This window comes from Ovis aries, chromosome 1 (genome assembly GCF_016772045.2).
Source record: "Ovis aries strain OAR_USU_Benz2616 breed Rambouillet chromosome 1, ARS-UI_Ramb_v3.0, whole genome shotgun sequence".
Lineage (NCBI taxonomy): Eukaryota > Metazoa > Chordata > Mammalia > Artiodactyla > Bovidae > Ovis > Ovis aries.
This window is the reverse complement of record NC_056054.1, coordinates 260,995,427-261,017,701: the sequence shown is the minus strand read 5'-3', so window position 1 is coordinate 261,017,701 and position 22,275 is coordinate 260,995,427. Positions and strand designations below refer to the sequence as shown.

The 22,275-nt window shown below is 45.7% G+C and overlaps 1 protein-coding gene across 1 annotated transcript in view; it reads left to right on the top strand.

Annotated features, from left to right (window-relative positions):
- Nucleotides 1-22,275, top strand: part of DSCAM (DS cell adhesion molecule) — an 827,097-nt gene that overhangs the window by 674,318 nt on the left and 130,504 nt on the right. Inside the window, exons 16-17 of the mRNA XM_042237343.2 lie at nucleotides 6,467-6,634; nucleotides 16,675-16,745. Coding sequence (XP_042093277.2) covers nucleotides 6,467-6,634; nucleotides 16,675-16,745 — 239 coding nt within the window. The remainder of the gene's footprint in view (nucleotides 1-6,466; nucleotides 6,635-16,674; nucleotides 16,746-22,275) is intronic.

Sequence of the window (22,275 nt, the reverse complement as noted above, 5' to 3'; positions counted from 1 at the left end):
GCTGTCCCCCTTCCATATGTAATTGAGTCTATTTCTGGACTTTCCTATTCCATTGGTTTACCTATATACTAATGCAGCAGTACCAGACTGTTTTCATCATAGAGGCTTTATGTCTTAATATTTGGTAAGGCTAGTCTACCCTTGCAACTTTTCCCTCCCAGTGTTTTCTTAGCTTTCCATATATAATTTCAGGATCAACTCATTTAGCTCCATAAACACATGTTTTTGTTATTGTTAATGGTATCCCATTAAATTTATTAGTTAGACCGTATGACATTTTTATGATGTTGCTGTGGATTGAATTCCCACCCCTAAACTCTGATCAGATGACCTCCCTTGCATGGTTTGAAAACAGATGACACTCCTTAGTTTTCCATTTGCCAAGAAAAATAAAATATCCCAAGTTCCTTTGCGTGTTCCTCCTTGGACCATCACCTGGCCCTTCAGCTCCACTTGCCCCGTGGCAACACCCCAGGGGTCATCTGACTGGGCACAGGCACAAAGGAGCCATCACCTCCCTCATTTGGAACCTTTGACTTTCTTCATGTGGCCTGCGTCCTGCTGGTTTCTATGGCTGCCACATACTGGGTTCCTAGTGGCCACTGCTCTCTTCCAGGTGGACACCAAGATCTGCCTTCCATCCCCTTCCAGCATCTTGCCCCGTGTGCAAGGCCAGCCCATCGGCCTGCAGCCTACGGCGTCTACTCCAGCCTGCCATGTTCCTCACACCCCTTCTTGGATGCCTTTTCCCCGAGGCCTCACAAATCACTGCCTGGGCTTGGTGCCTTAGTTCCCCCCACCCCCCACCCCTGCGACCTTTCACATAAGGGCTCTCCTGCAAGGCTAAGACAGAGCAGAAGTGGCTTCCTCAGGTGCTGATCCTCCCTTCTCTCACCCAACACCATAGATCTCATCCTTCTCCGAGCCAGTTCTTCATTTTCTACCTTTTGCGTAATTTTGCCTCTCAGACTTTGGGTCACCCTCACTTATTCAAGCCTCTAACAACTCTTCTCCAAATGAAGTTCGCTACCTTAAATTTGTCCTTGATGATCTGCTGTCCTCCTGACTCAGGCCATATCCCCTTCAAGCTGGGCTCATCAACAAGCACCCAGTTCAACCACACTGCTCCTGGGGGCTCTCCCCAGTCTTCACTCGGGTGATAATTGGACTTTTAGAGGCAGAGACTCGACTCTGAGCCTCTGCATCCTCTTCACCCCTGATCTCTCTGGATCATGTCATAGAATCCTACCTCCTCAACAGATGCTTCTCACTTATTTTTTCTAAACCAAGGGACAATCTGACCCTGCACAGCTCTCTCACCTTTTGCTCCTACAAACCAGAGGACTTACGACAACTCTTAGCCAAGTTCCACCCCCACCCCGCCCCCCTGCACTTAGCCAAGCTCTCTGCACTGCTCCTCCTTATCAGGAAGTCAAGTCAGAAGCTCGTCAGAAGTCTTCCTCTAAGCACGTGAGACTTCCATCAGATTCCTAGAAAATTGAAATTGAGTCTCATTGGATATCCAGCAGAGACCTTGTGAAGGTCCCATGCTGCAGGAAGCTGTCCTAGAACTTGGGGATAACACAAGAGGGGTCAAATCCCAGCCTCACTTCTCAGCACCTCAACAACAGGGTCTGAGGTTCTTGACCTTCACAATGAAAATAAAAATCCCTGCTTCATGAGGATGTTGTCAGAATCCAATCAAAAATACATTCTGTCCAGATTCTAGCTGTGCAGCAGAATGACCCGGAGAGTTACTGTTCAGTCTCTCAGTGGTGTCCAATTCTTTCTGATCCCATGGGCTGCAGCATACCAGGCCTCCTTCCCTCACCATCTCCTGGAGTTTGCCCAAGTTCACGTTTATTGCATCAGTGATGCCATCCAGCCATTTCATACTCCGATGCCCTCTTCTACTTCTGCCCTCAATTTTTTCCAGCATCAGGGTCTTTTCCAATGAGTTGGCTGTTTACATCCATGTAACCAAACTATTGAAGCTTCAGCATCAGTCCTTCCAATGAGTATCCAGCATTGATTTCCTTTAAGATTGACTGGTTGTATCTCCTTGCAGTTCAAGGGACTCTCAAGAGTCTTCTCCAGCACCACAGTTTGAAGGCATCAGTTCCATGGCCCTCTGCCTTTTTTACCATCCAGTTCTCACAACTGTACATGACCCCTGGAAAGACCATAGTCTTGACTATACAGACCTTTGTTGGCAAGGTGATATATTTGCTTTTCAACACACTGTCTAGGTTTGTTATAGCTTTCAAGCCAAGAAGCAATTACTAACTCTTTAAACAATTAAATGCCTGATGCTAAGTCATGGATGGAGCCTCATGTGGTTCTAACCACATGAGGTTCTATAAGGATGCCAGTTTTAATGTCAGATGGTTCATTACCCAGTTTCATCACTTATTAGCTCTCTTAACCAGACCAGGTTGCTTACCCTCTCTGAGGCTTGTTTTTTTCCCGGGTAGGAATAGCACCATGAATCTCAGAGATGCCCTTGTGGCTCTCACAGGCTACAACCTCCCAGAGAGAGAGAGGCATTTTTTAAAGTACCACCCCCAGAGATTCTGACTGCATGGATGTGAAAGTGCAGTTGTCAGAAAGCTTTGAGTTGTTTCCGATGTGCCCACAAATATGGGGACTGCAGAAATCACCCTTGTAAAATGCCTAGCAGGGCACCCAACGAGCAGATGCCACTCTGAAACCTGAGTTCACCTTGCTTCTGGCTTTTCTTCACCCACCACCTTGACTTCTGCCCAAACCCAGCATCTGCTCTTCTACCCGAAGCTGAGCCCCGTGGTCCGCACCATGGAGATTCCCCTTCCCTCTAAGTTCAGGGCTGTTGGGTTGTTGTTCAGTTGTTAAGTTGTGTCTGACTCTTTGTGACCCCAAGGACTGCAGCATGGCAGGCTTCCCTGTCCTTCCCCATCTCCCAGTTTGCTCAGATTCATGTCCATTGAGTTGGTGATGCCATCCAACCATCTCATCCTCTGCTGCCCCCTTCTCCTCCTGGCTAGTGGCAGACCCAGAGAGCAATGCAGAAGGATCCCACAGAGACTGTTCTCTATGTACAGCTTCCATCAGGGGCCCTATTCTAAGTTTTCAGTCCTGTCTACACCCCAGAAATAGAGTTCCTCCCCTTTGGCCCCCTTGGACCCCAGAGGCAGCAACTCCCCACTCTTACAGGTTCTGGGAACCTCAGCATCTCCTACAGGTCCCTTTAGCCAAGCCCACATCTCAGTAAACAGACACCTTACAAACCATCTTTGTATGACTTATACAATCTCCTCGATGCTACTTGGGAGTCTAGAAACCACCCTCCGCTTCCTCCATTCATCAAGACCTGTAATCAATCCTCACAAGCATTTCATTCTTCAGCCTGCTCTTCCTGCTCATGTCCTTACCCCAAATCTCCCATCCATACTTGCATCCTCCAGCTCCATCACTAGGCATGCCTTTCTGCTCATGACATATTTCTCCTAAGAAGTATCTTTATTTTGTCTATCACGTATTCTTGCTAGTTTTATTTGTATTTCAATTTGCAGTTCCATCCTCAAGTGTCAGGATTTCCCTGGGGTCTGTTTTTAGTGCTCAGTGTGGTATTCTCAAGCACACTTTGTTTATAACCCACGACCAGTCCATGTGTACTTTGGCATCTGAGATCAGAAGTGGCATTTTTGGCCCCTTTCTCAGCTCTTCTCCTGGGTAGCCACACCCTGGTTGTGTTCTTCTTTTGTTGTCATATCACTTGCTAGAGTGTGTTTGGGAATTTCGCTAGACTTTCCTCTTTGTTCAGCTACTTTAAAATCCTTCAGGATAACACATGTGTTTCTCTTTCTCATCCTCTTGATCTTTACCTGAAAAGCCCACCCTGTAGTGTTTTGAACCATAGTCTAAGAGTTATGATCACTGACATCACCTTTTTCTTTTAAAGTCCAATCATTGCAAGAAAGAAGCTAAAAATACAGCCCCTTCTCCAAGGACCATGCACTTCCTGCCTGAGACCCCCACGTTGGTGACTCCCCAGGGGCTATTCACATGACTTCCCTGGCAGGAGAAGGAGACGGGCACTCACTATATCCCTGCAAGCTCTCAGCCATCTCCTAGACACACCTCAGGGAGTATGGCATGTTTCCATGGCTATGTCAGTTCCAGAAGGCTCCGTAATAGCCTAGGAAGAACCATCAAACCCTACAGGCGTCAGCTTCCTCCTGGGGCTGGTGAGCAACTGCCTCTGCGTCATGCAGGGCCTGGAGTTCCTCCCTATCATCCTAATTATCTTCTCCAGAAGACCTGACTTTCTTTTTGTGGGACAAGGCTCCTACTTATACATCAATCTGTTGGTATGAACCTCCTTCCCACCACTTGTCCTCTATTGAATCCCATTCTTCTGTTCTTCCATAATTTTTTATTTTTCAGCATCTTCTCTTCTTAAATTAATTTTTATTGGAGTATAGTTGATTTACAATGTTGTGTTAGTTTCTGTATACAGCAAAGTGAATCAGCTGTACGTGTACATATCGTTGCTCAGTCGCCAAGCCATGTCTGACTCTTCACAACCCCATGGACTGCAGCACACCAGGCTTCCCTGTTCCTCACATTCTCCCAGAGTTTACTCAAGTTCATGTCCATTGACTCGGTAGTGCCATCCAACCATCGTATCCTCAGTCACCCTCTTCTTCTGCCTTTAATCTTACCCATCTTCGGGATCTTCAATGAGCCAGCTCTTCTCATCAGAGTATTGGAGCTTCAGCTTCAGCATCAGTTCTTCCAAAGGGTACTGAGGGTCGATTTCCTTTAGGATTGACTGGTTGGATCTCCTTGCAGTCCAAGGGACTCTCAAGAGTCTTCTCCAGCACCACAGTTTGAAAGCATCAATTCTTCAGCGTTCTGCCTTCCTTACTGTCCAGCTCTCACACGCGTACATGTCTACTGGGAGCCTTGACTATGTGGACCTCTGTTGGCAAAGTGATTGCTTTTTAACACACTGTCTAGGTTTGTCATTGGATTTCTTTACATATAGGTCACCACAGAGCATTGAGTTCCTTGTGCTATACAGTAGGTTCTCATTAGTTATCTATTTTATACAAGGCATCAATCGTGTGTCTTCTCTTTCTCTGTCATGCCCGTCTCCCTTCAATCATTTGGACTCAAAAGGTACTGTTGCTTTCAGGAAATACCAGTAGCTAGTCTCCATACACTCCACTCCCTGTAAGAGCCCTCAGAGGAAGACTTGAAGCCACATATTCCCCCTACAAGTCCAGGAAATCTCTTGCACTTGCAGTGATCTTTGGTCAGAGTAGCCCTTGGAACTTCCATGGCCATCATTAATGTGGAAAAGGGCATGGGGTCATTCCCAGGACCCAGAGGTCTATTTGCCATGTATTTATTCCTCTAGGAAATATGCATTTATTATTTGCCAGGCTCGGTGCGAGCACTGGGCCTACAGCATTAAACATGGCCAGCATGGTCCGTGCCCTCACGGGGCTTAGAATTCAGCAGGAAACTCAGACTCTAGGTGCAATTCTTAAAATTCTGATGAGCTCAGCAGAGCAAATGCAAGAGGATCCTGGGATGGCCAGGGGGGCATGAGAGTATGCGTGCATTCTCTCTGCCACCATCTCAGGGGGATCTTGGTATTTCCACAACCACAATCATCTCCTGACCCCTCCCAATCCCGATCAGCACCTGCTCAAACTCTTTCTGAAATAAGAACTGTTCATCTATGTGTTCATCGTCGGTTGAAGCCCAAAAGCCAGCAGGTGCACACCATCGTGGATTCAATGACAACTCTTTGCAGAAGGCATGCCCTGTCTTTAAAATCAGCTGTGGTTGAAAATAATTCCTACAGTAAAGGATTGGAGACAAAAATGATTTCAAACCTTAGAACTGAAAAGTACACTGAATAACCAGTGCTTATGGGGGAGACAGATTAGTTTTTATGTATTTCATTTTTACCACCCTCCTTTTGGAGAACAAGGGGTCTGACACGGCTAAAGGCTTTGCTGGTTTTCATATACCTTTAAGAACTAGGGATTTTTTTTCTTTTTGGTGGAGGGCTGCTCAAACCATACTTTTTTTTTTTTTTTAAATCATCTTGTACTATGAGCGCTTGGAAGTAGCTGTTTTTCACTTTATTGGAATAAGCTTCCCCCGCTTCTATTTTCCTCTGTGATGTCTGCCAAGGAGTCTGTTGTGTTGCCTCGGACAAAACTCCCTGAAACCAGCTGCCTGCAGCCTTGTACCCCACAATGTGGGTGTTGAATGTTTAGTTTTGCATCTCCTCTGATGGCTAGCCCACCAGAATACTGGCAGCATTGCATTGAGAATTCACTTTGAGTTGTAACTTTTTTTCTTTCCTTCTTTCTTTTTTAAAAAATTCCTGCTTGTGAACTTTCAAAAGCAGAGGGAAAAAACTCATGTCTCTATCTCTTCTTTTTTGAAAAACAAAACCCAAAAGACTCCTGGGATTCTGCTCAGAGAACCAAAGACGTTTCCCCTCAGCTGAACTCGGCCACCATCATTGACATCCACCCTTCCTCCACCTACAGCATCCGCATGTACGCCAAGAACCGGATTGGCAAGAGTGAGCCTAGCAACGAGCTGTCCATCACCGCGGACGAGGCAGGTACGTCTGATGGGCAGGGGACCTCTGGGAGCGGGCTGGTGGGGCCCAGGTCGTTAATGCAAAGTCACAGCCATAATGAACGCTCTCTGTAGCTCCACGCCCATCAAAAACACAGACAGCACTCTCTGCCTGTTTGAAGGCACTGTTCTTCAAACAGGACTCAGGTCAAGGTTCTCACACCCAAGACTTAAAAGAAAGACATATGAGGCTAATGATCTGGTGAGATTTAAAGAACCCACGCTATTCTTACAGCCTTTTTGTCTGGATGCATGGAATCCAGGTTGACAGGAGAGCTGAGAGCCTGTCTTGCCCAAGTCCCTGTGCAGTCAGGGGAGAAAGGATCACTTAACTAGAAAATAGCTAGAATATTCTCTGTTTGGGGACTGGGGGAAGGTGGTACAGATAATTTTATTGACTGGAAACAACAATATTTCCATCATCAATGGTATTGCTGATTTTTCCTATGACAAAGTATTTCATGTTATGTTGAAAATGTCGAAGATTGAGATAGGCATTTTGAAGGCAAAACAGCACACAGGATCCTACCACCTAGAGTTATTGATGGATACGTGGATATCACACACTAAATTATTCATCACACATGCACGCGTGCACGCTCACCCACACAGACAGAGACACATACAGACACACAGCCTTCGATAGAGAAGCTTGCTCGTGGTCACCTGGGGTGGCAATAACCTGGTTGCAGAGGACTAAGCAATTGGGCAGTGGACGCCACCTGCCAGCCTGCCTCCTACAGAAGAGAAGGAAGCGAGCTGCCCTAGGGCTTCTCTGCAGAAGGAAAGGGAAAGAACCACAGCCTGGCTCATCTTTAGGGGGCGAAAGAGTATCCAGCCCCAAACCTAGATTTTCTTTTCCTGCCTGCACTCAAAACTGATCAGCCACCCTCAACTGCTGCAGGGAAGGTGGAAGCTTGGGCTCAGACCTTTGTTCTTGTCTCCAAGATTGAGGGGATCATCACCAAATGATGGACCTTCCACAAGAGGTCGCTGCGTCTTTCAACTGCAGTTGTTCTTGACTCTCTTCCTTCTCTGTTTTGTTGTTGTTTAGTCGCTAAGTACTGTGTGACTCTTTGAGACCCCATGGACTATAGCCTGCCAGCCTCCTCTGTCTATGGGGTTTCCCAGGCAAGAATACTGGAGTGGGTTGCCATTTCTTTCTCTAAGGGATCTTCCCCACCCAGGGATCAAAGCAGTGTCTCCTGCATTGCAGACAGGTTCTTTACCACTGAGCCACCAGTGAAGGCTCAGTTCTCTGTTACCCTCCCTAATTGCACTTTGAACAGACATCATTCATCTATACCTCTTAAAGACTTCCTAAAATTTGTAATCATGCCTTCCACCATTTATTTAATAAACCCCATATTGTTAGGTATGTCCGTTACTTTCTTTAATTGAAGTATAGTTGATTTACAATGTTGTGCTGATTTCAAGTGAACAGCAAATTGATTCAGTTATATATAGGCAGGCATATATACATATATATTCTTTTCCATTATAACTTATGACAAGATATTGAGAATAATTTCCTATGCTATACAGTAGGTCTTTACTATTTTACACATAGTAGTATGTAACTGTGAACCCCAAACTCATAGTTTACCTCCCCTCCTCTCTTCCTTTTTGTAACTGTAAGTCTTTTTTCTATGTCTGTGAGCCTGTTTCTGCTTGGTGAATAAATTTGTCTGTATCATTTTTAGATTCCATATATAAGCAATATCTATCTCTCTCTGACTTACTTCTCTTGGTACCATAATCTCCAGGTCCGTCCATGGTGCTGTAAATGGCATTGTCTTGTTCCTTCTTATGGCTGAGTAATATCCCATTTGCATATGCACCATGTCTTCTGTGTCCATTCCTCTGGTGATGGACAGTTAGGTTGCTTCCATGTCTTGGCTATTGTAAATAGTGCTGCTATGGTCACTGGGGTGTGTGTATCTTTTCAAATTAGAGTTTTAATCTTTTCCAGATATATTTCCAGGAGTGAGGATTCTGGATCATATGGCAACTCTGTTCTTTAGTTTTGTAAGAGACAACCCTACCGCTTTCCACAGTGTCTGCATCAATTTACATTCCCACCAACAATGTAGGAGGGTTCTCTTTATTCCACACCCTCTCCAACATTTATTATTTGTAGACATCTTGAGGCCATTCTGACTGGTATGAAGTGACATCTCATTGTAGTTTTGATTTGCATTTCTCTTCAAGTTTTCATTATCATAAATACTACTATAATGAGCATCATTTGATATATCCTGTGATATATCTTTTGCCATTTCCAACAATATGTTTTATGTTAAATTCCAAGAGGGATGAAAGCAAATGCCAAAATCTAACTCCTTTCTTATGCACAGTCAACATTGTCCTCAAGGAAATCAGTTAACATTTATTGTTTTTCCTGAACTGCACCTATGTATTCATTTTTCAACTCTGGAATACATCAGTTCTTGAAAAATCATTTTTAAGTGTGGGAGATAGGATAGCTTTGTGCTTCAGTCTGAGGGCGAGCCACTTCTAATGCTTGGAGATTCTCTCTGTGTGATTTCTCATCTGCAAGATTCACTTAATGATGTCTTTCTACTCCTCACCACAAATATGTTGGGTAATTGGAAAAAACCCTAATTTCTGAAAGTGCTTTGCACGGTTCTGAAATAAGTAGGAAATGAGTGTTAATAAGCTCCTACAAAAATAGAATCTTATTTAAATATTGATGTAAACAACACACTCACTTCCTGGAATTTCATCATGCTGGGGATTTAGGGAGAATAAGTCACCCCCAAAATGAAAGCTTTGGGTCAGGGCTGAGCCTTCTCCTTCCTCTGAGCCACTTCGTGGCCTTCTCAAGGCAGGGATGGTTTCCAGTGGTGCATTTTGCACCGTTTTCCCCATCACCATGACCGATGCAGGTGCTGTGGAGTTTTTTCTGCCATTTCCTCTGTGATCTCCCTGTAGCTGGCCGTTGCCATGGCAGTGCTTCTCTCTCCAGCCCAGGATGTCAGATGAACAGCTACTCCTGGTCACCTTTGTGCAGCCCACTCTCAGGCGTCTCTGCAGACAGATGAACACAGAGCGCCCCACCCCCTGGCTCCTGGGCTGACAGTTGGGGTTTCACCAGGCACCCCACAACTCATCATTCACTCTTCAAACTAGCTAAGGGAGGATGCGAGGGGAGGTCAGGCATGAGCGAAGAAAAGCTGCAAACCAGAACTTGCCTTGTCTTGCCGCATAGGTTTGCATGACTGAAATCAGAAAGCCATTTTCTTACATGTGACTCATGTAGAAAGGAGGGCAGCTCTCCTGACCAAAGCCTCCCTCTCCAGCTCTGCTTGGGCTGACGGGGCTTGTCCCTGCCACCTCCTGGAGGATCCCCAAAGGCACCTCTTTCAGGAGCTGCAGCCATCTCGAGAGAATATTTTCCAGCCCTATGGCCGTCTTTCCCTAAAGAAATGAGATCATCACTTAAGCAGTGAGAATCCCCAGATGGAAGCTTCTAGAAGCCATAGACCCGCTCATTTTTTTATGGTGATGCAGTGCCCAAGGGCTTCCCAGGTGGCGCTAGTGGTAAAGAATCTGTCTGCCAATCCAAGAGACACAGGTTAGACACGAGAGATGCAGGTTCGATCCTTGCATGGGGAAGATCTCTTGGAGGAGGGCATGGCAACCCACTCCAGTTTCCTTGCCTGGAGAATCCCATGGACAGAGGAGCTTGGCGGGCTCCAGTTCGTAGGGTCACAAAGAGTCAGACACGACTGAATCAACTTAGCACGCATGCAAGTGCCCAAGTCTAGGGCACCCAAGCATGCCTCTCACCACCCACTTGCTGAGGAAAGGAGCCCGTAAGGTGTAGGCCCAGGTCTCCCCTACCCCCTTACTACCTTGAAGCTACACCAGGCTCCTCGTGGCCCGAGCAGTGATGACCCTCCCTTCCTGCCGCCTCCTCGTCATGTGAGCTGCTCCTGCCCGTGTCTGGAGCCTGCTGAGGTCGTGCCTCCTGTTCTGTACAGTGCCTCCCCTCTGCTGTCAAATTACTTTCTTCTCCACATAGCAGTCTCCTGGCTTCATCCAGAGGCTTGGGTCTTATTTGCTTATGGGGCTGGGCTGAGTCACCCAGTGAGAGGCATTCCTGAACTTCTATCTCTGGTTCCTCACTGGAGAATTTACTAAGGGTCTACCATGTGCTGGGTCCAAAACTGGGCAGAGACCGGGGTGTAAAAATGGGCAAAGAAGGACTGAGGCACAATGACAGAGTCTGCAACACCATGCTCACCTCTGACAGAAGCAGCCTCGGGAATTCCCTGGCATCAGGAGGTTAGGAAAGGACACTCTAATTTCCAGGGGCACAGGTTCAATCCCTGGCAGGGGAACTAAGATCCCTCAAGCTGCCTGGTATGGCCAAAAAAAGAGAAGTAGCCTGGGTGAGCAGAACATTCTTTGCTGGGCATAGGAGACCAAGACAGAATTTAGTAAGAACCAAATAAATTGAAGAACAGTTGATACCTAAATGGGGAGAGGATGAATTCATTTAGTGACTATCAAATAAATAGCTTATTCCTTTAAATTATCATTCATTCAGCATGTATTATGTGCCACGTGCTGTTCTGGGCATCCGAGACACAACAATGAACAAATCAGCTTGTCCTGCCTTTGTGGGAAGGACCAAAAACAGACGTCCAGACCGGAGGCTACCGGGGACCACCATGGGTTTGACAGTTAGGAAGGGCCTGCCCACCTTGTATTTTCAGCCAAACAGAATTAGTGGGCTTCCTAGGTGGCGCTAGTGGTAAAGAATTATCATTTTTCACAGAAATTTGCACTTGTCATGGGGCTTTACCTGGGGCCCAGCAGTAAAGAATCCTCCTGCAATGCAGGAGATGTCAGCAGCGCAGGTTCGATCCCTGGGTTGGGAAGACCCCTTGGAGAAGGGATTGGCAATCCGCTCTAGTATTTTTGCCTGAGAAATCCCATGGACAAAGGAGCCTGGAGGGCTACAGTCCATGGAGTCACAAGTCAGACAGGACTAAGCATGCAGGCAGGACATAGCCTTGCCTAGAATAAACATTAGGAACTGTAAATATACTCTTCATTCATTACTCTTTTACAAATTGAATAGTTTCAGTTTCTATAAAAAAAAATGCAGCAACTATATATTTTGGAAAGTCACATTCATCAGTAATTCTTACCTCTAGCCTGCTCTTCCTGTAGGAATAAGGTAAATATTCTGGTTTAAAAAAAAACAGAAGAAAAAATTATTCTTTCTAGTTTTAGTTCAATTTCAATTCAAGACTGTTAAATAAATTCTTAAATGTTAAATGTCAACACAATTTTCAAATATAGTTAAATCAGTGGATACCTAATGGTTAGTCTTCAATCATGTCAGCACTGGGAATTCAGTCTGCCTTGGATTCTAATTTTATGAAATTGTCCTTTTACAATGAGATGAGGATCCATGAAAAAAAAATTACAGCTTTGTAAGGAAAGCACTAAAATTCTGGAAGCAGACTAATTTTTTATATCATTTTTTAAAATTGTATTTTATTGAAGCATAGTTGATTTATTTGTTGTTTAGTCATTCAGTCTTGTGTGACTCTTTTGTGACCCCATGGACTGTAGGCCACCACCTCCTCTGTCTGTGGGATTTCCCAGGCAAGAATACTGGAGTGGGTTGCCATTTTCTTCTCCAGCATCATTTTTTATATCATTTTTAAAGGGCTTGTCTTAGATGTTTTAGAAACTTAAAGTAGAAAATTCAGCACCCAAACAAAAGCTCTTCCTAATTATATTGGGCAAAGCTCTAATGTGTGTAAAATTCTTTCAGTCTCTGCCTTTAATATAGATCCTGCTAAGTCGCTTCAGTCATGTCCGACTCTGTGGGACCCCATAGATGGCAGCCCACCAGGCTCCCCTGTCCCTGGGATTCTCCAGGCAAGAACACTGGCGTGGGTTACCATTTCCTTCTCCAATGCATGAAAGAGAAAAGTGAAAGTGAAGTTGCTCAGTCGTGTCCAACTCTTCGCCACCCCATGGACTGCAGCCTACCAGGGTCCTCCGTCCATGGGATTTTCCAGGCGAGAGTACTGGAGTGGGATGACTGTATTTAAGAGAGGAGAGATCTGAATCCTTTCACGTCAGAGACTAAGCAGACTAATAAATAAATTACTAACAAACCACAGAAGTCTTGATAGACTAAGCCAAAAAGGCTTTGTGTCCTGTATAAACTGTCAGGTCTCTGGGGCTTCAGGCTTCCAGCTGATGCAAGTGGTAAAGAACCTGCCTGCCAATAGGAGACGGAAAAGAGATGCAGGTTTGATCCCTGGGTCAGGAAGACCCCATGGAGGAGGAAATGGCCACCCACTCCAGTATTCTTTCCTGGAGAATCCCATGGACAGAGGAGCCTGGCAAAAGACCAAGCATACATACACACACACACGAAACCTCCCTGGTGGTCCAGTGGTTAAGACTCCATGCTTCCAAAGCAGGGGATGTGGGTTCCATCCCTGGCTGGGGAAGTAAGATCCCACATGCTATGCCATGGGATGAAAAAAAAAAAAAAAATGTCGGGTCTGTCCTGGATACAGGGATTATCCCATGTCCCCAGATCACTTCACAGGGAACTTCTTAAAATGCCAAGACCAGACTGAAAACGCAAAATGCCCCAAGTTCACACTTAATGTTTTCTGATAGAATCAAGGGCATTTTTAAACACTCTCCTAGTGACTTTGTTTTTGATTATGAATATATCTCAACAAGAAAATAACAGCTGACTATTGCCAACCAACCTGTTGAAAAGGCTACAACAAAGGACAAAGAATCCAGAATGGGAGGTACTCTGCACTGCCTCTGATTCTTAACCAGCAGTCTCCATGTTCAGTCTGACTTTGCACAATTAAATTAAAATAATCAAGCCTCAGTGTAGCCGTCAGACCTCAAAATAATTTTTTTCAAGGATTTTTATGCATGCACCACGTGCTTCTTGCTGACCACAGAACTTCTCTGTGTTTAAGAGAAATCTCTTCCATGTGCTTTCATTGCATCTGATATGGAAATATTCCTGCAGAAAGGGCTGGTTTTCTTTATTACTAGTACAACATGGGAAGCCCCTCACCCTGGGTATAGAAATTAACTTCAGCATTAGCACTGTCTTTGCGCTAAAGAATCAATAAATCCTAGAGGCTGCAGGACCCTGAGAAAACTCACTGTCCCTGTGACCTACTAGGGAGAGAGAAGAGTGCCCTGGGTTTCAGGATCCACACAGCACTGCACCGATCAAAGCAAGGACTCACTCTAGACTTGGTTGCTAAGACCACACAGCTTTGATTGAGTCTGTTAGGAAAAGAGGGAAAGACTGATATGCAGATGTATGCCCGAGCCTGCTGTGACAGGTTCCCAAGCCGAAGCGGGGGCTCCTGGGCCCAGGCAGGAAACTGGTGGAGGGAAAAGGCGGGCTCCAACCTGCCTGGGGGGGCAGTCCTGTTTAGGTTTCCCCTGAGAAGGTGGACACAGCTGGGACGCCAGGTGCAGGGAGGTTGGGGTGCGCGGAAGAGGAAGGCAGGACAAGGATGTGCAAAGTTATTGTGAGGAACGAAAAGTCTGAAGCTCTGAAGGGTGCCACGTCCCCTTTAAAGAGGTAAAGTGAAGACCAGAACTAATGTTTAGGAACAGAATTGAAAGCTGGTGTCAGGCATCATTGCTGGGCTGGAGGGGGTGATTCAAGGACAGAGGCTGTGTCCCCAGCGAGGACGGAGACCTGGTGAGTAGATTTCTGGGAGAGCTTCCGAGCGGAAGGGAGCAGCCTGCAGGCCCAACTGTCTACCGGCTTCTAGTAAATGTTTCCAGCTGCTGAGCAGACACCTCCATACAATAGCCCCTCTTCTCTTCACATATATATTCCTAACATGCAATGAAGCATCTTTCCTAGAAAACTGGCTTCCTTTCTTCGCCCCTTTGGGTTAGCATTCTCCCCGAGTCCTGCCATCCCCGACTGTGGAATGAAAGTGAAAAAGAAAGTGTCAGTCGTTCAGTCGTGTCCGACTCTTTGCAACTCCATGGATTGTAGCCCATCAGGCTCCTCTGTCCATGGGATTTCCCAAGCAAGAACACTGGATTGGGTTGCTATTTCCTTCTCCCAGTGATTGAACCTGCATTCAGTTGAATTGAACTCCTGAGCCTCCTGCATTGCGGGCAGATTCTTTACTGTCTGAACCACCAGGGAACTTAGTAACAATCCCAGCACCCACTTCTTCCCACCTGTTGCCACTGTTTATCCCCAGTTCCTCCAGTGGCATTTCTCCTGCAAGCATCAGTGGTCTCATAAAGCCTCAATTGAGACAGGGTGTGACAGTTCCATTGCACATTATCCTCATCAGTGAAACTACCCCCACTGGTGGGTCAGTGCTCTCGTGCACCGGGTACACCCTTTTCCACAGGCTATTGCAACAGTCCAAGCCTCTATTGTGTTCCTGGCACCCACCACTCTTCCCCTGACTTTGTCCCTTATGATTTTGGTGAAAAGAGAGACAATCTGATTTGAACATGCTTTCTTTAAGGAGCAAATATACCTGGGTGTTCACTCACCCTGCTTCTCTGCCCACTGGGTTCTCTTCCTCTCATCCCAGAGGTGCTTGCCTTATGCCCCCCTCTCTCCAACACCCCCCCTCTTGCTCTGTCCTCTTGCTAATCTCCTGGGACCTTGTTCTTTCAAGTATACCTTTTCTTTTTGCAATTTGAATTTCTCCTTTGATGTGCTCCATAAAAACACCCAGTGAGAATAATCATCATTACTGCTTATATGTTCTAAGCATCATAACCCAGACATACATTTTATCATCCCATTATACAGAGAAGGAAAAATTGTCAGAAAAACTGTCACCTGCAAAGGTGCAGAAAAATTGTCACCTGCAAAACACCTTCAAGTTACTAAGCAAGGGAGCCAGAATTTGAACTCAGGCAGAAAGATTCAAGCGCCCATCAACTTAGCAGCTGCACTGTGGCATCACTCAAAACTTCTTTCTCGGTTAAATGGAAAACATGTTTCTGCTAAAATGACCTTATTCTGTCCCCTTCCTCTTCTTTCCAAACCTTCAGTCTTGTTTCGGTTCCCTATTTTTGATTTCTCATCTCCCAGTGCTCCTCACTTTTCTGCAGACTGGCATCTCCACATCCACAGAAATGGCCCGTTCACAGCTCAGCAGTGGTTGTAAAGCTATCTTCCCAACAATAGGTGGTCACCAGTGGGGTCTCTCCCTGCTGACCCCTGGGTTCCCTTTTGCCTCCACTTCTCTGAAGACACTTGAGTGTGTGCTGTGTTATAACCTCAGCTCCCGTGTGCTCAGCCCATTGTTCTGATCAGACTGCAAACTCCCGCTGACAAGGCCATCTCCTCTAAGCTTTACACTGTGTATGTAATACAGGGTAGATTCCTAGTACAGAGTGATCAACTGTGCATGGCAGGCGATTGGCACCCCTATCACCACTGGATATAGGTTGGTGTGAATTGCGTGTTTTTTTTTTTTTTTTTCTCTTCCACTCCAATCTGCCCTCTGTGGCTACTGCCCCAGGTTAGTAAGTTTTCTCTTGGAAAGAGTGGAGAATTAAAACCATCAAAGAGAATCAGAGGCAGAAGACTCCTTTTTTTCCCTCCCCAAGTAGTTTGAGTCTCCTGAGGTGCTCCAATGCATATCACTAAACAGCGTCTCCAAAAGAACCAGAGGGATCTTCGTAGCCACTATAGACTTTGATCAAAGAAATGTTTCACCACTTTCTGTTTTTACTAGTGTATTAGCTTATGGTTTATTCATCAAGTTGTCAAAGACAAGGTGAGGAAGAATACAAAGATGTGTGTCGAAGTTCACTCTTTCTAGAAGCGAGTGAGCGCCGGGTGACTGTTGTGCACAGTGATTCGGCAAAATTGATTTTCCCACGAAAGCTGCTGTGGCCCTTCTTCTGGCCCTGAGTCCTGTTATGTGGGTTTCAGTCCACGCTGGAACCCATCTCTAACTGACCTGTGGGTTTTGGTCTTTCCAGCTCCTGACGGCCCTCCTCAGGAAGTCCACCTGGAGCCCATCTCTTCCCAGAGCATCAGGGTCACCTGGAAGGTAAACCCAGCAAGCACACATCCTCCTGGCACTTTCTCTGTGGGGGTGGCGGGGAGAGCCTTCATTCACATTAAGTATTATGGTGCCAAGGCATGCACACTTTTTTAACGTTTATTTTATATTGGAGTATGGTTGATTTCCTGGGCTTCCCCGCTGGCTGGGCAGTAAAGAATCTACTTGCGATGTAGAAGACATGGGTTCAATCGCTGGGTTGGAAAGATCCCCTGGAGGAGGGTATGGCAATCCGCTCCAGTAGTCTTGTCTGGAGAATCCCATGGACAGAGGAATCTGGTGGGCTACAGTACATGGTGTCACAAAGAGTCAGACACGCCTGACCCAACGAGCATGCATGCATAGTTGATTTATAATGTTGTGTTCGTTTCCGGTGTACAGCAAGTGATTCACTCACATGTAGGAAACTTTTGTTTTGCAAAGTTAGATTAAATACCTTTTTTACTAAAATCCAGTCTTTGGATTTATGGCAGATTCTGTGTTTACAGATTGTAGTTCTTGAACCATATTTTCAGTCTCTGAATCGTGATTGGATCCTGAGTGCTGGTCTTCATGCAAATCGAAAACAGATAGGCTAGGCGTGACCACACTCATGAATTTCATCCCAGTGAAAACATACCCTAAATGCCAAATCACGGGCTGTGTGGTAGACAGTTTGCCAAGTGGCAAAGAGGAGAGCGGTCCTGGTCGTGCCCCTAGCTGGCGGTGGCCTCGAGCATGCCCAGGGAGAGGAGCGCTGGGCCAGCTGCCGGCTGAGGCAGTGGTCCCCCGGCATGGCCAGCAGATATCGACTGCCTGCCGGTGAGCTCATTGCCAGCTGCTGGGATGGAAAGTCTGGGCCACAGTATAAACAACCATACCATCGGCATGCTTCTTCCTCTGGCATACATGGTTTTCACAGCCAAACTCTCATTGAAGCAAGCAGCGTTGACCGATGTTCTGGCCTGAACTCATCACAAACTAGCATGCTGGGCAGCGCTGCCCCTGGGAGCCTGCAGTCACTGAGGGGCTGGGTGAATTGGCTTGGTTAATAAGTCACGCCCTCCGTGTGACTCGGAGCTGACCCCCTTCCTTCCAATTCCACTTTATCTAGAATGCCGTGGCTGGGTCAACAAGTCTGCAAAGCCGCACTTCCTTTTCCGCTTCTGGATTCTGATGTTGCGCTTTGCACTTTTCTCGTTTGCTTCTTCCCGCTTTCCTCACCCTCTTTCCTGTGCTCTCCCTTAGAGAAAGTAACAGCCGCAGTGAGGTCTTTAACGCACACACCTCTCGTCCCCCTCATCTATTGCACCTCTTGCTGTGTCTTTTTTTCTTTTCTTCTGGCATCAGCCGTTTCATAAAATGACTAGCCTCTATAATACTACTACTAATCAAGGATTTTCATGGCTGGAATGGATGCCACCTTGGATGTAAACACACATCAGTGTGGCCAGCCCCTTTGTGTTGGCTTTTTACAGGCTTGGCCACTGAGCTGTCATCCCTGTGGGCAGCACACTGTCTGTTCAACTGCTCAGACAGGGCAGGCCGAGCCAGGTGGGAGGGGGCTGAGGGTCTTTGTGAGGACGTCCGCCAGCTGTGAGCATCACTCGCCTGGTGATGAAAGGCACTCAGCAGGCCCCAGCCCCCCACACAGCCCGGCCCTGTTGCAAAGCGAATGCTGACTCACTCTGTCTTGCGTTCAAGCCTGGGAACTTTCCCTCACCAGCCCTCCGCATTCTCTTGCATTTTGACACTGAAAAGATGAGCTATTACAGCGGGCCCTAGAGCTTTCTCTGTCCTGCAGGAGAGAAGTATCTGTCCCCAGAGCTCTTATAACTAAAAATAGAAACTTCAGAGGCTTGAAAAGGTATTGTATCCCTTCTGTCTCTATAGAGAAGCAGCAGGAAAAGTCAGTAGGTTGCAGTTAAATGTCTTCTGAATGTCAAAAGGATGAACAAGTTTGGGCTATTGAAAGGAGGCCTTGCCTGCCTTAGACTGAACCAGCCGCACTGTCCTGTTCATGGAACCTTGATTTATTCCAAGGTGGCCGGCTGCAGACAGAGATGCGGTGATTGAACCACTGCGTGGGGGAGGGGCTGCCCGCCGAGCTGTCATTTCACACTGGCCTGATTGTGTCATGCAAGTGCGTCACCAATTCAGTCTAACTGTAGGCAATACTAAGTGATCCAAAGTACCATGTGTTGCATAAAATAAGCCTTGATTTTATGGTATCAAAGCTCCAGATTTACATTTTGTGTAAAGAGGCTGATAGGAGGGACTTCCCCTGGCCGTCCTGTGGTTAAGACTTCACTTTCCAATGCAGGGGGTACCGGTTCGATCGCTGGTCAGGGAGCTGAGATCCCATATGCTGCACAGCCAAAAAAACCAAAGCTTAAAAAACAGAAACAATATTGTAAGAAGTTTTAAAAAGACTTTAAAAATGGTCCACATCAAAACAGAAAAAAAAAATCTTAAAAAAGAGGCTAAGAGAAAAGGAGGAGGAAGAAGGAAGGAAAGAAAAAGAGAGACATTGTATTAACTGAAGGTGTGTTAGTTGCTCAGAGGAAAGAACAGCTCCAGGCTTTAGGGAGGAATATAGCCAGTTTAGACATTAAACCTCCTGAAGGTCAATGGTAAGCACACAGGAAGATGCCCAAGAACTTGCCTGTGTAATGGAAGATGAAGAAAATCCCATGGACAGAGGAGCCCGCCAGGCTCCAGTCCATGAGGTTGCAAAGAGTTGGATGCAACTTAGCGACCAAACAACAGCAACAATCTGAAAAATACTTTTAACTCTATAGAGTGCCTTATCTCCATAATTCCAACAAATCAAGGTATCATTACAACCTAGTATATATTTCAGAGATGATCTCTTACAGGGGAAAATGGCTTAGTTTGTCATTTAAAAACAAAACTGCCTTATTGCCAATGACCTTCATAGCAACGCTATAATAAACAGCAGAGGCCACTTGACTTCTACATCCAGTGCAGCAGTAAAGAATCTGCCTGCCAATGCAGGAGACGCAAGAGACGCCGGTTCGATCCCTGGGTCAGGAAGATCCCCTGGAGAAATAAATGGCAACCCACTCCAGCATTCTTGCCTAGAGAATCCCATGGACAGAGGAGCCTGGTGAGCTACAGTCCATGGGGTCACAAAGAGTCAGATACAACTGAGTGACTGAGCACATACCCAATGTGGCAGGGAACTGCCCAAGATCTGAGGGCTCCTGACTGTCCAGTGGAGGCCCCCCGCCTCTCTTGGCTATCTGACTCTGCCGGCTAGGCTTATAGCAACAGATGTGCTAATGTATGTGAAATGCCAAGATTGTGCTTGTGCATGGAAAGGGTCAACAAACCTTTCAGCACCTTCCAGCCTCATGTTATAAATGTAACTAGCCCCACTAAAGTTAAAGGAAATAAAGTAACCTGTCCACTTTTACCTATTACCCCTTTCTTTTCAAATTGTAAAATTAACCTTGACATAACTGGGCATTAAGTTGACCTCCTTGCTTCCGCAGTCAGTCAGAGGAAATTCAAGAGTGGCCTTGGAATTAGTTTTACTTAATTTTTAAGCCCTCACTTTAATTTTTAACTCTCTCCTTAAGCTGTGAAAAATTACAAAATTTGAATTTCTTTTATGAAGTGATCAATTGGTTCTAGAGTTGGATTTTCAGCATTTTTTGACCAACATGCCTGACAAATATTTAAGGAATTGTCAGCCCTTCTCATATTGATAAGTTTAACCTCTTCCCCTATAACGAGAGAAGAAAAATCCAAACTGATTTAAAAATGTCTTGATCATCCACATAACATAGGGCTGTTCTCTCAACCTCTTTCAATCCCCTTACCTCTCCGAGGGGAGAGGGCATGTTTTGTTGTTCTTTATGTTTCCAGTAGCAGCACAGTAAATATTTGTTAAGTAAACACATGGACTTCTCATTGTTCACCTCCACGTTAAAATATGCATGTCAGGAGGGGGTCCCTTTCCTTTGGAAAACTCTGGATGCCCTAAAAAGCCCTACATGACTACGTTAACATCTTACTTTTTTGCACATATATAAAATATACAGATGCCCTTCACAAAACCACTCATTGCTTATTTGCTTTATTTGGGGTATACTCTGCCCCTCTACCCACCTCCCAACTGGATCAGCCCTCTTGGTTTAGCCATGTGATTGGTCTTTTCCTAGAAGTTCAATTCTCTACCCCAAAACAGAGCTGCCAACCTGCCTGCCCCAAGGGTCCTGGCTGGCCTCCCAGCCTAAGCAGGCAATCCTCTTAGTGCCCAGCCTCAAAGGGCAGTGAGCAGATGCTGGCCAGCTTCACAAAGGCTGCTGAGCCGCCAAGAGTGTGGGATACCAGCCCACACCTGGGCATGCTGGGAAGACAGGTTGGCTGATTCACAGCCCAGGAGGCTTGTCTCTGTCCAGTCTGTCTCAGTGAAAAGGCCCTCTCGGCTCATTTGCCCTGACAGGACATCAGCTGAACTTGAACCAAGGGCTCAAATCAGGGCCAACTCCATTCATCAGCTGGCAGTCCTTTCAGATGGTGTCTTTTGAAGGTTTCACTTGGAGCCTGGATGAACCTGGCATAGTACAAGACACCTAAGGACAGACACTTTTCTTGTTCTGTTTCAGAACAGTTAGCTCATAAACAAGTTACTGACTGTTAGGTCACAATAAACTTGGAGGTAAGGGTGATATTTGTGCATTGATTGTTGGAATGTATGATCAAAAATGCAATTAAGAGTAGTAAATAGGAACATCGAGGTTGGAATCAAAAGAGAATTTTGGATATTAACTAGTGACCAGTCATAGGTCTTTATTTATATCAGCATCACATTTTACAAGTGGATTGGCTTCCAAAGTTTGGACATTAAGGTAAAAATTGCTTATGACAGGATAATATTAAAATTTATTTGATTGTGTGTTGAGTACCCTAGGCATGTTACCAGTGAAACCTTGGTGTCATACATGTGTGAATATTTAATATTTGCAGTGAAAATAAGGCTTTCCAGGTGCCGCTGGTGGTAAAGAACCCGCCTGCCAATGCAGGAGACACAGGAGATGTGGGTTCGATTCCTAGGTTGAGAAGATCCCCTGGAGTAGGAAATGGCAACCCATTCCAGTATTCCTACCTGCAGAATCCTGTGGAAAGAGGAGCCTGGCAGGCTACAGTCTATGAATCACGAAGAGTTGACTGAAGCAACTTGCATGCATGTGAAAATAAAGAGCATATGTAAAAATATAACTGGACAGGATTTTATTACATTACATATAAAATATGATTAGCATTAGGTTAAATGTATCTATGGCAGGTAAATTACAGATAAGAAGAATATTCTGATACAGCATGAAAAGTACTAGATTAGACTTCAAAATAATTAGATATTATTCCCATCTCCACATTTAGGAGAAATGATCTTGAACAAGTAACTTGATTTGTAATTTCTGAAGCTTGAACCCTTCCATTAGGTCCAATCTGTGTCTCCTTTTCATTATGTCATAGACAGATAGACAACAGCACATTGTAGCCTTAT